At 40.0% G+C, this 16,538-nt stretch overlaps 1 protein-coding gene across 1 annotated transcript; it reads left to right on the top strand.

Annotated features, from left to right (window-relative positions):
- On the top strand, nt 1-16,111 carry LOC119650244 (uncharacterized protein KIAA1841 homolog). The gene is made up of 8 exons (XM_038052828.1): nt 1-995; nt 14,040-14,313; nt 14,376-14,647; nt 14,704-14,947; nt 15,008-15,145; nt 15,206-15,419; nt 15,479-15,662; nt 15,734-16,111. Exons 1-8 carry the CDS (start codon nt 289-291, stop codon nt 15,978-15,980), a joined length of 2,280 nt encoding a protein of 759 aa, XP_037908756.1. The 5' UTR covers nt 1-288; the 3' UTR covers nt 15,981-16,111.
- Nucleotides 16,112-16,538: the final 427 nt, after the last annotated feature.

The raw sequence follows: 16,538 nt of genomic DNA, 5'->3' as shown, positions 1-16,538 counted from the left end.
TTGACCGGAATTTTTATCGTTGCGAGTCTACGAATCTATCAGATCTAAAGAGATTTTGTACAAATTCTTCGGGAGTTTTTTATTCGATGAAATATTAACGGTCGACGTCGTTAATTTTTATCGAATACTAAATTAATTTGTGATTTAATTATGTTCTCAGCAGAAGATTAGTGTAGTGAAAAGAAAACAAATATTTGTGAAAAATTTAAATTAAAGTGAAGAGATTTCTCGTTTCTTCGATTCAACGGTTCAAGGAAAAGAAACTAGGAAGAAAGGATAAACCGTAAAATGTCGTCAGCAGAATCACAATCCATGGGCAACATCGATATTCCTATGAATAGCTTTTTAGATTTTTTGAAGATTACTTGTCAGGTGAATGATTCAATTCTAAATAAAGATGGAAAGTCATGCCCCGAGATTGACTACAATAAGTTGGCTAATAATGAGATTATAAACAGCCTATTGCTTTCGAAAATGAGCAACGATATGAAGGCAAGTAGTCATGATTCAACAGAAGATCAATGTAAGCCCTTAGAATCGAAGCCAGTTGACAAATCCCGAGGAAAATCCAATGCCCGGTTCAACTCTACTTTCCGAAAATCCCAAGGTGATACCTCAGCAAACGGTGTGCCATATATACATCCGGCATTGAGCAGTAAACTGGAAGATGTTATAAACGAGGGGATACTTGATTCAGTGCTTCCGTTTATATGCCCACCGAGCTCTTCTTTCATATCAAATCATCCAAACAATAAGAGCAACAAGGCAGGGAGTAAACTGCAGGAACAATCATCCAGTGTATTTCCAAAGGTTGTAACGTATGAAGCCCAAGAAAAAAAGGAGGATACGTTACCGAAGGAGAGTGTACCACCAGGGTCTCGGAGTCCTCGATTAGCTTCTGGTGGGGGTGGAAAGGTAAAGGAAACAAGAGTACTATCATCGAAAAGGAAGTCAGCTTGCCATCCGCGTTCTGCTGTTGATGACACCAGAGGCGAGTAAGTCATGTTTTTGTATTTTAGCCGAGGTAAAATAGGATTTTAATGGGGGTCAGCTTCCTTTGATTGATTGCGCAATTTTGCTCTGTCAAAAGTCTGATCTGGATGCAGTGTTGAGGCTTTCAATTTACCATCTGGCATATGAAGCCAACTTTACTACGGCCGGCCAATCTTGGCAAATGAATTCTCGTTAACGCGGATTACGTGACCATACCATCGAAGATGCCTCTCTCACAATTTTTCCACGGTCGGTGCAACCCCATGTCGAACGCGAATATCCTCATTTCAGATGTGATCATGATGTGTTATGCCATTGGTCCAAAGCAAATAGAGTGGTGAGGTGGCACTTCCTTGATGAACATTGACAGAGACACGAAGCGGCTTTGATATACCCACCGCATTTCGAACTTTACTTTTAGAGCATGGCAGAGCTGTTTGACACAGCGTACGAGTACTTCTGCCGAAGAGCATACCAGATAGATTCGTGTGGCACTCATTCAAACACCTTTCTAGATCCAGAAATACAAGGTAAGAGCGGCTATGCTTCCAACAGCGTTCCTCCTCTGGCATCAGTAGTTTGATAGTTTTTGAAAAACCCGCCTTGATTCGTGGTTGTTTGAACGTCTCCGGTCACTTAGCTATAAATATGAAATACTTGTTTTTTATTAAGCTGTTTTATATTGAATTTCAGCTCAAACTTCTCCGATGTTAGCCCATTGACTTGGAGATTAATAATAATAAAAATAATCGTTGGCGCAACAATCCATATTAGATCAGGGCCTTGAAGTGTGTTAGAGCACATGATTCAAGACCGTAACGGTACACTACAGGATTACAGTACCCTGTAGGAGGCAATGTGGTCAGCATTGCGCTCATCATCATCATCATCAACAGCGCAACAACCGGTATCCGGTCTAGGCCTGTCTTAATAAGGAACTCCAGACATCCCGGTTTTGCACCGAGATCCACCAATTCGATATCCCTAAAAGCGCCCATTGGCGTCCTTACCTACCCCATCGCTCCATCTTAGGCAGGGTCTGTCTCGTCTTCTTTTCCTACCATAGATATTTCCCTTATAGACTTTCCGGGCTGAATCATCCTCATCCATACGGATTAAGTGACCCGCCCATCGTAACCTATTGAGCGTGATTTTATCCACAACCAGACGGTCATGGTATCGCTCATAGATTTCGTCGTTATGTAGACTTCAGAATCGTCGATCCTCATATAGGGGGCCAAAAATTCGTCGAAGGATTCTCGAACGCGGCCAAGAGTTCCCAATTTTTCCTGCTAAGAACCGAAGTCTCCGAGGAATACATGAGGATTGGCAAGATCATTGTCTTGTATAGTAAGAACTTTGACTCTATGGTGAGATAGTTTTTGTAAGCTGAAATAGGCTCTGTTGGCTGACAACAACCGCGCGTGGATTTCGCGGATTTCAGAGCATTGCGCTCGCCCGAGATTATTACCCTGATTTGACTCAGGTACTCATTCACAGCTGAGTCGACTGGTATCCGACGTCAAATCACGGTACAAATTCCATTGCCACCAGTGAGATTTGAACCGGGACTTTCCGTACGACATTCCAGTGCTCTAACCACTGAGCTATCCGGACACCTGATGATTAATAATAAACTCAAAGTAAAAATAATAAAATGAAATGAAAAATGAATAAAATGGACTAGCAAGCTGCAAATTTCAATGTTTTATTGCTATAAAAAAATCAACAACATCTCGGATGAGGACTCATCTCAGGACTACGATCTTTGACTGATTAGTTTCTGGAATATGTGCACACTCCTTACAACGGTATCCACAATGTTTCAATTTCAGCGAAAATTCCGAAGATGCAGTGAAATGGTGAGACTCTAAAGAGTACTCCTTTTCCTCTTGAGGCGCTGTGCTTTAGTTCACTGCCAAGTAGTGGTAGCCGACACGAATCTGGTGTCAGATTGTTGCTGACAGCAAGACTCTCTCCTGCAAAATTCCAGTCCTGGTTAACAGGCATTACAATTGTGCAGTGCTACGCTCCGATGAAGGTATCCAATATAGTTGAGATGGATACTTTCAATATTCAATTGCACGCAATTCAGGAGACATTTCCTAAAGGGAGCATGGATGTAAATATCAAGATGGACTCTAATGGTCGGTCACGCGAGCATGTGATGGGAGCATGGTCCCGGAGACCCTTATAATTTTCGTCGCAATACCACCATTGTGTGTGATTTTACTACCGTTTATTGCATCACGAAAGTGCTTGCGGGCCGTAAGACTTTTAAAGTAGCCCTGAAAGACGGTAATGGTAAAGTTCTCTTCTAAAATAATGAGTAACTAAGGAGGCTAAAGGATCACGGCACCACGATTCTCAATAATATAACATATAGTGAATGGGGAATTTGGTTCAGCCACGAATCTAAATTGCCGTTGAACCAGGCAGTTCATCTGCCTCTTGACTCGTTTACCAAAAGAATTGACACTCGGTTGATGTGCCGTGCACTTCATCAGTCTTCTTCGTTGCGGCTGTATATGGCTTCACGTTCCTTAGCCACTCGTGCGGTCACTATCACATGTTTTCTAGTAAATATAGGGCCCCCGGCATTCACGACTTAACGACGAAACTCCAGCCGACTCCGCTGCTGCTTTGATTTGCTAAAAAAATCATATTCGCCCTATAATTGTGGCTATATAGTCAACTCACAGATTGGTATGGGGCGCTGAGTCGAAATTCTCTCTCTAAACAAAATGACTACTTCCGTTTTTTGCAGCGTAACATAAGGCTGAAACCATCCATCCGCTTACACGTCGCATCAATATGACCACTCTGCTTTGCACTTGTTCAAAAATGCGTTCAGCAACAAGTGCCACAAAGTCATCTCCTAACCGGCTGGCAGTTCTATTTTCTTTGGTGATAAGCCTAAGCCTCGCCACCTTCAACGAAAAATGCACTCCTTCAGGGAAGCGTTAAACGCGTCGAGAAACAAGTCCGACTGTTGATGGAGCACCATTTTATTTACTTTCGCCGGGATACCATCAGGGCCAAGCGCGTTCTTATTTCTCGTAGTAAGAACTGCTTCTTCGATCTCTTTCATGGAAAAGGGGCAGTTCACCACGTTTTCCGTGCTGTTGCCATCAATCCGTACAGAATTTCTGGGCATAATGCCTGTACAATGCGGTCCATCTGGTCAATGCTAAGTATGCAGGGTTTCCGTAGAGCCACGATTTTCCGGCTGACAAGTTTATAAACGAGTTTCCACGGATCCCCATTTACCTCGTTGGCTAAAACGAACTTCGCTTTTGTTTATCGCACGCGCATGCCCCCTGCCGAGCGTGTAAATGCAGTGCAAAACGACGGAGCTTATGAAACTCCTTCCATAGATCGGGGATTCCTGCCGTCTACCAGTACATAGCAAGTTTGCTACGGTTGTGAATGGAAACTTCACAGGCCATCGTTATCAGGTTCTTCACAGAATTTACGATAGTGTCAGCTGCAACAAGACCCCCACCACGAAGTGCCCTCCAACGGGAATCTGCCTGTTTAAAGAGCTTTGACGTTCCACGACCAAGAGGTACAGTGGGCTGGTGAATTAAAATAAAATTTAATTTGAGTCCGTTTGGGAAGGATCGTATGACCATTTTATTTAAATTCCAAATGTAGACTAAAGACTACTTACAATATTTCTTACAAAGTAACCTATCTTGTAAACATTATCCTATCTTTATCATGTGTCGCGCACATGTCCATATTGCATTTTACAATGCGCAGGTCAAAGTGTCTTCATTAATGAACACACATTTCTTACGAAATAGGGTACAAGCAATATAAATAACATTATGCTTGTACCATTTTTATTATCAGGCCCGTTCACACATGTTACAAAACAAGATGCGTTCTTCGAACAAGGTCCTGTTATTATCTTAAGATAAGAATATGTCTACAACTATGGTACAGGCAATATAAAATACATTATGCCTGCACCCAATAATATTTATTCTATATGTATACCCTAAATATTCATATTGTGCTATTACTACCCCTCCCCTTAAGCTGATTCGTCCCGAATCTGTTTGTGATCGGCGATGTAGCGTACGATACGTTCGATTTCATTTTCAACGTCGAAATTCATAGGTCGGTTAGGTCGTCTGATCGGCGGCTTACCACGGCATTTTCTACGCATTACTATAATACCAGCCGGAATCACTGTTGCCACGACGAGGACAAATGCATACCATGCATACTCATTGTTGTTGACTTTGTCGGCATCAAATTGTCGGATCTTCTCCAAATTGCGGAGATGTACCTTATGCAGGTACGGCAATGTCAGCTGTGTCGAATGTGCTGACACATTAAGCTGGAACTGCTTTGAAATTTGCGGAACCACTGATGACACCTTACCTGTAACTTTGTACAGTGTGTCGTTGACGAGAATATCCTCTTCAAACTGTACGAGGAATGTACCCGTAACAGTCACCGAGTGATTTTTCTCTACTATTGTGGCTGTTGCATCATTAATGATCAATGTATCATCATCAACCCTTTCGATTGGTGAGATGTGATATGAAGTGACTGTTTTACACGTTGCGACGTTTCCATTGAAGATCATTGCAAGGCATTTATCAAAACGATCGTGCTTGCAGACTGCTTTGCCCTTACCTTCCTTACAATTAACCAGTGGCAGTGTGTTTTTTTTGCACTCGGCAACATACCTATTACTTAAATCTAATATGGTATTGTTATGAATTACAGGGTACACAACTATGAGAGAACAAATAGTAATTATATTTGGTACTTTAACTAAATATTTAAACACATTATTACTAATATATATTTTAACAGTAGAAGATGAAGTCAATTCACTTATAGTAATGGGCATTTCTTCCTGTTTTACGATTGAGAGGACCCCTTGGTCTGTTAAAATGACAGGATTAACAATGTTTAATTGAGCAAGGGTAACCGAGTAGACAGTGTTCGTTAATAAGGATATTACTCTTTGATTTCTAATGGTAATAATTTGAAATAACTCAGGAAATCTTGGTTCGCTGATATCATTTGCGCCTACTAGCCTAGACTGTCGTTCTCCTAACAAAACAAAGTCATCGTGATCAGGTGTACCCGCAATAAATTTGATAGCAGAACCAAGGAAGTCGATTGATCGTCTATGCCTGCGTTCACCAAGCTTTAGAGACGACAATAATCTAGACATTTCATTCGCATCTGCGTCCAGTGATTCCTTCTGTTCCGATATTGAAAACATTTTTCTTAAATCACTAATATCTCCTATTATACTTTCAAATTCAGTTAAATTTATATTATGGATAAGGTATATATAATCTTCGTACAGTCCCACGTCCCCTTTTCGTAATGATATATAATTAGATGAACTATAGTCAAAGATTTTACCGGCGACGGTGGTGACCAATGTTAATCTGGATAGAGAAACATTAACGAATATTATCTTTGTGCACCTCTTTACCATCTACTAGTACCGCAGTACCTAAATCTTTCTGCACATTTTTCCTATCATACTTATTCGAAAGCTTATTCCCACAACGTTTATTCCTTTTGACAAATATTTCTTGCCCCTTTTTGAATTTTCTATTGACCCTTTTTTTGTTGTGATAATTGTTTTGAGCTTTTTGGGCATTTAACAAAAGTTTTTCCGTATTAAGTTTATTTGAATCAGAAATGTTCCAAAGTAAGTCAATAGGTCTTGCTTTTGTTACAGAGTGTATAGAATTGTTATACTTTATTAACGCTAATTGGATAATTTCACTAAGATCTGTAAGTTGCATATCCTTTTTTATCGCTCTCGATATTTCTGCTAGAGTTGAATGGAATCTCTCGACTTGTCCATTGCTTGTACTGTGCATAGCTGGAACTTTATGGTGAGACATACCAAAGTGGTCCCTAATAAGGGATTGTATAACATTTGAACAGAGTGATGGCTCATTATCCGTAACTAATATTTTCGGATTTTTGAAGAAACCAATTATTTTCGTAAGAGGAATTTTAATATCTACAATTGAACGTGAATCAATTTGTTCCACTAGAGCATATTTTGAAAATTTGTCTATGCACGTGAGGAAGTAGTTATTCTGAGTACTGTAAATATCCATATGCAGGATTTCACCAGGATATTTGGGTAATGGCGTACGCTTCATAATTTGCCTTTTCGGATGTCTTTGGTATTTAGACTCTACGCAAATTTTACAATTACTAACGAATTTTTTTATTTCCTTACGAAGTCCAGGAAAAAAGTATGTATCCAGAATTTGGTCGTAGTTCTCCTTCGCTGAACGATGCGCTCTATTGTGTTCCATTGCAATAGTTTCCAGCTGATCATTTTCATTTATTAAATCCATCACAATCTTTTCGGTATGCTTAAAACGAACCGAGGGAAACAGATTGATAATATCATTCTGTATTTTTCCAAGAATTTCCGAGGAACAGTGGACTCCATTAACTACCTTCGCGTCAACTATCTCCTTTAACTTTGAATATAGACTTTCGGTGTTCGAAAAATCAATTTCGTGACGTAGGTACCCATTAAACAATCTAATTGTTGTTACTTTTAGATCCTTGCCCACCGAAAGAATAATCTGACTTTTAAAGCAATTTATAGGCGTTGACACTGTCCTTATGACCTGAGATAGGGATACCTCACTGTTATAGCAATTTCCGCTAGATTCACCATTTCCAGTAAGATTCTGAATATACTGGCGAGATAGCGCGTCTGCGACAACATTTTGAGACCCAGGCTTATAATGAAAAGTCGGTGTGAATTCTTCGATAAAGCTTTTCCAACGCTTTAGCTTGGTGTTAGGACTTCGATCAGATATCGTGAATGTTAGTGGTTTATGATCGGTATAAATGTGAAGATTGTTTACTCCATAGAGATAATTTCTAAGAGACTGCAATGCCCATACTATGGCAAGCATTTCTCTCTCATTGGTCGCATAGTTTTGCTCAGTCGCACTAAGCGTTCGTGATACGAAAGTAATCGGATGTTTGTCCTGAGATAACACAGCACCAATTGCTACCGATGAGGCATCAGTTGTGAGCTCGAATGGTCTGCTGAAATCCGGAAAACGTAAAGTAACGTCCTCTGATACTAAAATCTGCTTTAACTTGTTGAAGGCATCTTGAGCATCCTTCAACAATGTAATTTTCTTTTTTTCTGACTTTTTTGCACTAACATTACCATTTTCTCCTCGCAATAATTGAGTCAAAGGTTTTGCAATTTTTGCATAATCACGTATAAACCGTCGATAGTAACCCGATAATCCTAAGAAGGATCTAAGGCCCTTAATAGTAGTTGGCTCTTTGAAATTAAGAATAGCACTTACTTTGCTATCTGCAGTTTTTAAACCATTTTCAGATACAACGAAACCCAAGAACTCGAGTTGTGTTTTGAAAAAATTACATTTTCCCAATGAAATGCGCATATTCGCATCTCGAAGCTTTTTTATTACTATTTCAATATCTTTTAAATGACTCTGAATATCGGAAGAAAAAATTATAACGTCATCAATGTAGACGTGGCAACGGACTCCTATGTCGTCCCTTAATACATCATCGATCGCTCTCTGAAAGATACTCGGAGCATTTTTCAGACCAAATGGCATTCGACAATATTCGTATTTGCCATTATTAACGGAAAACGCCGTTTTCTTACGATCTTTTTCTGACAACAAGATTTGATGAAAACCTGACTTTAAATCTAAAGTAGAATAATACTTGGATTTTCCTAAATTCGACAATATAACTGAAGTATCTGGAATAGGATATTTATCCGAAACAGTTTTCGCATTGAGTTTTCGAAAGTCAATTACCAGACGTAGTTTAGGATTTCCCATTTCATCTACACCCTTTTTATTAACTACCCAAATTGGGTTATTATAAGGAGAAGAACTCTTTCTGATTATACCATCACGTAGCATAGTTTCAACCTCAGAATTTACAAATTTAGTTGCCGTCATCTGGTATGGGTAACTCCTTGAATATATTGCTTCGTCAGTGGTAGTTTTAATCGTGGCCACAATGTTAGTATTATAAGGCAATGCTTCATTTGGATCAGCAAATGCTTTTTGATTTTCCGTAACGATTTTCTTAAACCCGTCTACACCTTCCTCAGGAATAGAATTGTAATCTAAATCCTGTAGGAGATTTATTTGTGTGCTATTAGAAGGAAAAACCTCTTGAATTCCACCTATAGAATAAAGTTTACTACCAGTGACATCAATCATTGCATTGATTTCCTTTAGAAATCTGTAACCTATAATTCCATCCATATCATTTATTTCAGACAATACATAAAAATCAGAAGTACGTCCCATAATGCTTATCTGACATTTCGCGGTGATACGTGTTTCCCCATGAATGGAATGTACATCAAATTCATCGTTTTTTAATTTAGATACACCAACTAGAAATGGAAGATTTTTCACATAGTTCCTTTCGGCACCTGTGTCTAAAAGAAGTTTAATTTTCTCACCGTTTAACAAAGTGTGTTGAACGTATGGAAGACATGCTTTTGATTGTAAAATGTCTACAACAGAACTATCCTTTAATTTCTCTACCCGGAATGTGTTCAATTGATGTCTTTTTGAAAAATTATTGTTTGATGATTTCGAACGAAAATTATTATTTTTTTCCGAATTTTGTCTAAATCGAGACGTTGATGGATCTACATCCATTGGTTCAGGTGGAGATTGAGCTTCATCTCGGGTAGTTTTGTTAACCACTTTATAATGTGGACTTTTACCCAAATTACTCGTATGTTCCCTATCAGAGTTCGAATTAGCAAAAGCAGCGGCGAAATTATAGCGTTGTCTGTTAGACTCTAGTTCCTGTGCGAGAGCCAAGGCAGATGGTAAATCCTTTGGTTGACTCGCAAAGAGAGTATCACCGATAGGTCTTTTAATACCAGAAATGAAAATACGCAATGCGTCGTCTCTATACTTTTCATTCAAGGATTTCAAAACTACGCTTTCATCGCCATATTGCATAATAGCTTTATTGGTTATTAAAGTCAATTGTTTTTCTACCATATCATAAAATTGTGGAATAGAAAAACGACCTTGTCTAAGAGTAGACAATTCCTGCTCGAGTAAATACAGTGGTCTCTTATCGGAATACGTATGGTCCAATCTAGCCAATATAGCGTCAAAATTCAGTGGTGTACTGAACGACGATAAAACCATATCAGCAGAACCAGTAATTTTGTTGCGGATAATAGCAACAGCTTGATAATATATGTCAGAACCAACATATGGTTGATACGGCTTTATTGCAGCTTTGGCTGACTGTCGCCATGATGGATACTTATCCATAACACCGCTAAACTCGTGCATTGATTTTGGTAAGTCAAGCCTCATATTACCACCAACAACCCTACTTGTGATGGCAATTTCCTCATACCTCTGTACAGAAGGACCCGGTGTCTTCAGTTGCTGCAAAGAAGACTGAAATTCTTCCCTTAATTGCGAAACAACCACATTAATATCACTCTGATTTTCAACAGGTGGTGCTGACGCTCGCAGTTCCTGTATGGTAGAATGAACTTCCTGCCTTAACTGAGAAACAACACTGTGAATGTCACTCCCTTGAGTTGACGGACCTGGCTGAGATTTCAATTCCGCAATTGCGTCTTGAAATTCCTTCCTAAGCTGAACAGCTAATGAAAGGTTAACCCTTTCAATCATATTCGAAATAGCTTCGGCAGATAAAGACATTTCTATTACTTTTTTTCTAAGAAATTTAAAAAATTTAAACTGTCGATTCGGTTAACCCTGTAATCGGCCCTTTTTAAGCTTAAATTTCTCAATTTAATATGTTAGGATGTTTTTAAATTAATTGTACATACATAATACTCGTACAGATATTCATATCTGTTTGCAAGTTAGACACACGCCACCAGTTGATTCGATTCGCTTTGATTAGATATCTCGTTCACCCAGTCACAGTCACTTGTTGCAATATGTAGGTACGTCTGAAAACTCCGCTGCCAGCCGCTTCACTCGATTATTGTTTCGTTTTAAATTCGCACGATCGTGAACATTTATATAACTAAATTTTCACACACTTTTTTACGAAATTAATACCGACTCCTTATACAAGGATTAAAGATTGTGGTTCAAACCACGTTGGGCACCAATTAAAATAAAATTTAATTTGAGTCCGTTTGGGAAGGATCGTATGACCATTTTATTTAAATTCCAAATTTAGACTAAAGACTACTTACAATATTTCTTACAAAGTAACCTATCTTGTAAACATTATCCTATTTTTATCATGTGTCGCGCACATGTCCATATTGCATTTTACAATGCGCAGGTCAAAGTGTCTTCATTAATGAACACACATTTCTTACGAAATAGGGTACAAGCAATATAAATAACATTATGCTTGTACCATTTTTATTATCAGGCCCGTTCACACATGTTACAAAACAAGATGCGTTCTTCGAACAAGGTCCTGTTATTATCTTAAGATAAGAATATGTCTACAACTATGGTACAGGCAATATAAAATACATTATGCCTGCACCCAATAATATTTATTCTATATGTATACCCTAAATATTCATATTGTGCTATTACTGGTGCACGCCAAGAAATAGCGTCAACCACTTCGAACGCGTTTTCCAGCTTCCCATTCGACGTTAGACAAATGCTAGAAAAAGTTATCCATAAGCACCAAGTCCTGACAAAGCCATTTCTTAGGCCTTGGGCAAGAACCGCCCCGAATCCAAATGGCAGTGGTACCCAATAAGTCGAAACATCATGAAGTTGTGTCCTTTTTTCGGTATTGCTCGCTGATTAGCCGTTGCCCGTGAATGGTTGCACTCCGGTGCATGTTAACTTGTAGCATACGGGTCATGCTAGCCTCGCCTCCTCCTCATCGTCTTTTCTAGTTCCACCCTGAAAACTAGACACTTCCCCAAGCCCGCAGGGTATGGTCACCAAACGCGCAACAATCGCTGTAAAGGATACAAGTCTCCTTTTCGTTGAAAAACTTTGCTTGCTGACCTAACTGACCGCATTACCTCCGCACATTTACGCTTGATGGCCTACTCCACTTCCACCTTTTCTGTGAGGCAGCCAACATCTCGGATTTTTTGATAGAATACAGGCTTCAGATAAGAAACGAAAGGAAAATGCGGGTGTTTCTGCTTTTCGCAAGTCTTTCACTGCTGTCAATGTTCGCCTGTAGAAGAAAATCCGGCCCAGGTGTTTTTCCAGTCCACTCCGCTCCCATTCGGTTCCTTTTCGAATATATGTATCTGCTCAGGTCTAGTCAATTTGCCTGGTCTCTTTTTCGGAACAAGAACACTGCGGGGTACTGGGGTTGCCGTCCCTACCCCGGCATCCGCATACTTTGCAAGGCTTCCTCTTTATTTAGACGTCCCGGTGTCCAGTTTAGTACTGCGCCCAAAGGCAGTCAACTCTTCCTACTTCTCTGCTCTTTCATAGACTTTCTGAACTTTATCGTTTTTGTTCTTCATGCCATTTTACCAGCGCAACGTATATAATGAAGGAGCTGTCGATGACTTCGAAGACTCCCAGTGTGTCCCGGCATTTTGCTGTTCACCAAAAGGCTTTTTGGCAGCTACTACCTAGGACGCTAGGAGGTCAGAAATACTTACTTGGACAATTTGTGGGCGACCCGTTAAAGATCGCAAACAACTTCTGAGGAACTTTGATGTGTGGAGATTTGGTAATGGCATTGCAGTTTCTGGAAATATTGGGCCCATACACGTTTTAGTGTTCCATGTTTCCGATAAGATTCATAAGGGGATCTTCAATTATACCTCTTAAAATTATCATTCATTTTGCAGATCTTGTCTTTTATCCGCTTTCGTTTCTTTTTTCTGCAGATTTGATCAGTGGTATGTTTGGTTTCTGCGGGTCGCTCCTGGTATGGTTTACATACAGCTCCATTTTTCGTCCTGGAGCTTTTCAATATAGAACCTGATCGTAAGGGTGGGGTGAGTGTGCTGCTCATATTATTTGTCATCCGGCTTGGATATCTTGCTCTGATGAGACAGTTATCGCTAACACAGTTTGTTCTGCATTTTCGTTAGTTATATCATGGAGACTATGCCGCCAGTAGTTCCACGACGGACCAGCTCTTTTCCGACCTTTGCGTTGAAGTTACCGAATACTATCTTTACGTCGACTGACTTAAGGCGGCTATAAAGGAAGCTATGCCGCATTCCAAACTGTTTCCGCTTTGAAAATGGTGTGCTCTCGAGAGTCAAATATTTCATTGCCTAATAATTCCCTACAACGCGAATATATGTATTTATTTAAGAAGTTTACAGCGCAGAGAGCTCGCGTTGACCCTCTCTAGTCCTTCAGGGATTATCAAGGTGAGGGGATGAGAGTAGGTTTTAGTAGGTGTTAAATCAACGTGTATTACCCAGGTATTTATTTAGAACTGCGGTGCGGAATCTGTAAACCCTTCTGAGACACATACTATCCTTCAAACCCAGATGCAACAATGGCCGAGGTTGCTCATCATCGTTGGATATCGATGGTTTGTAGCCAAATGTTCATATCAAAGTCTATAATACTGAGGTTTCGAGCCATACCCGGTTGCTTTCCTCTTCCATTCTCCATATTGGTTTTGTGTTCTGATTGTTAGTCATGTAGCCCTGACCGAGATAGGCAAACAGCTACCCATGCGCAAGTTGCAAGAGATTGCATGAGCACAAATCTATACATCGATAACTAAATGCTTTTATCCGCCACCTGGGAGCGGGCCTGACCTAAAGATATGGCAGCTTCTCAAAGGAGACTTGCAGGTTTATATATATAGGTTTTAATGGATGCGGCGCGACCGCCATGATTTTTTATGCTTCTGAATTCCAAAAAAAATTTACCACCAGGAAAGGAATCAAAGGATACAAGATACTTTCAAACTACAAATACTCAAGACGAATGAAAGCGATTCCTCAATGCCGTCCTATTTCCAGTCGACTTTTCCCGGCCGGGATGCTTTCTTAGATTCTCATCTCTACCCTTTTGTGTTCAAATTTCCAGTGTTGAAGTTATTATCCACGTTTGCGACGAGGTGAAAAATACTTCTAAGGATTTCTCCTGCCCACAAAATCTCCTGGTTAGTAAAATGGGTTACTTTGCGGACGTTACAGCTGGTCAAAAGCTAGAAGATATGGATATATCTGTTCACTGTGATATTCAAATATTTGATTGGCTGATGAAGTGGGTGAAAAAGGATCAAGGTACATCAGATCCCTTGCCGCAGTTGGACGCAGCGAACGTAGTCCCGATATTAGTTTCAGCAAGCTTTTTACAGGTAAATGAAGTGAAATTCATTGTGTGATTCTTATGGAAAATTAATAAAGATTACTTTTTTAGATGGAACCACTACTCCTAGATTGCCTTTCCTTCTGCCACGCGAGATTAAATGAAGTTGTTCGGGCATCAACTAACCTTTCTTGCTTGAATGATTCCATTATAACTCGCTTGGCAGCCATGTTCACGAATTTGGAGTTGGAAATGGTGAAGGATAAAAAGGAAAGGGTAACTCCTCGACTATGGACTAAGATGATTCAAAGTTTGTTTGAACCAGAACCACAAGCGCTACGAGGTCACTATTTCAGCTTAACTGGCTTATTTCGATGCAGCCGGTAATATCATTATTCCTAGATCCGATTATTTCTTACAATTTTTAAATCTTGAATAGGTGCGGGAAATATATTACTCAATCTGTTAGCTCTTATGTAACTTGCATTCCTTCGAACACTCGTTTAAACCGCTGGGGACAACTTATTAGTCAGCACACTAGGGACGGTTCTTGGCAAGTCACTACTTACGTGGCCACTTTATTTAAAGAGCTGAAGTCATGGCGTAAAGTTTATTGGAAACTGTGGGGTCATTGTCACTACTTGTACTGCTGTATTTGTGAATCACACTTCCCCGCATATCAGGTAAGTTTTTGCTTACAACCTGTTCAACTTCTCCCAGTAAATGCTGTGATATACTCGTAGATGATGTGGTGTCCTTATCACTCAGAACAACCGCAATTCCTAGGGCCAGTCACAGAAGGCCGAATCGCAGGACCAGCCGGCAGATATCCTTGTTGCGGACAGCAGGCCTTCCGATATGAAACCTTGCCTGGACCAAACGTAATAAACCATTGCAAAGATGGATGAATATATTCAGAAGGAAATATGATATATTTTCAGGGATGTCAATTCAGAGAACATAGTGTAGTGATAGAATCCGATAGAGATCGCGCAATTCTAACCTTAGCACAAATTGCTGCAGACGGAAATTGCCTGTATGAAGCCCCTCCAATAAAAACTCAGAATCATGGGTACTCAGAGCCTCGTTGGATTGGAATATCACTGATGCCTACAAAATGCAGGCACGGTCTTCTTCCATTGCTCCATTCTGAAGGTAAGTATGTATAATGTTCAGACCTAGGAAATCGATCTGAATCAACAAAATTTGCAAAGAATTCCACGGGAAACTACCGCGACGACTCCGCCAAACATCAGGAGCGGCCGATTCTAGTAGCGAAACGGAGTCAAGCGACAGTAATGAGAAACGATGTCTTCGCAAGCAACTTTCAATAAGTAGCGATGGATGCGAATCCGAAGCTAGCAGTCCCCGACAATATACTACGAAATCCCGGAGAAGGTAAAGATACACTAAACAGACTCAAATTCAAGCATCTTTTCATATACTCACTCAATTCCTTAAAATTGTAGGCATGCAAAAACTACAACTGGTAGATATTGGTCCGGCGAAATGTCCGCCCGTAGCAATCAAGATAACCAACGCGAATTCGAGGAAAAAATCATGAAGCAAATTGTTGCAATGGTCAGTAAAAAGACGGGAAGCGAAACGAATATTCATTACAACACCTACCAAAGTGGCGGAGTTTACGTTAAACTGGAAGCTGAGTGGCGTGAACAGGTTCGGCAAAGGAATTTCAATAAAGTGAAACTTAAATGAAATGAGAATGACTTTCGTTAGAAATTTGTGCAGACAGAATTGGTTAATATCAAAACTATAAAAAAAAAACTTAGTAACATATGCGGCGAAAAATCGAAAACTTTGGAAAAATAAAATTGGTTTTCATTAATTCAAGGTTGTTTGTTAATGTATAAAGTTTTGTTTCTGGATCAGCGATGTGGAAATAAAAGTACGTAGCCTACGGAACTGTCAACTTCCACAGGAAGTGCACTAGAGTGAAAAGCCCAATCCTCGTCTTCAGTGATAGACAAAAGTATCACGTTCAAGCGCCCGCAGCAACCTCGGTAACTATTATCCTTGGTCAAAATCCTATAGTGAGAGCTCTTAACTAGACGCGCAAAGGGGGGGATTAAGGCGGTCGCATGTGGCACTGACCTATAAGGAACCATGCAGGCATACCCTAAAATTCGAATTCTGGAAGTTGTAGCGGAGGGAAGGGGAGGAAGGACTCAGGCACCTCCTTTGTGATTGCCTATCTGTAGCTAAAGCCAGGCTACGGATACTAGTTAAACAATTCAAAATGACGCATCACAGCTC

This window comes from Hermetia illucens, chromosome 2 (genome assembly GCF_905115235.1).
Source record: "Hermetia illucens chromosome 2, iHerIll2.2.curated.20191125, whole genome shotgun sequence".
Taxonomy (NCBI): Eukaryota; Metazoa; Arthropoda; class Insecta; order Diptera; family Stratiomyidae; genus Hermetia; species Hermetia illucens.
Note: the sequence above shows the minus strand (reverse complement) of the source record. Positions and strands in the feature narration are given on the sequence as shown.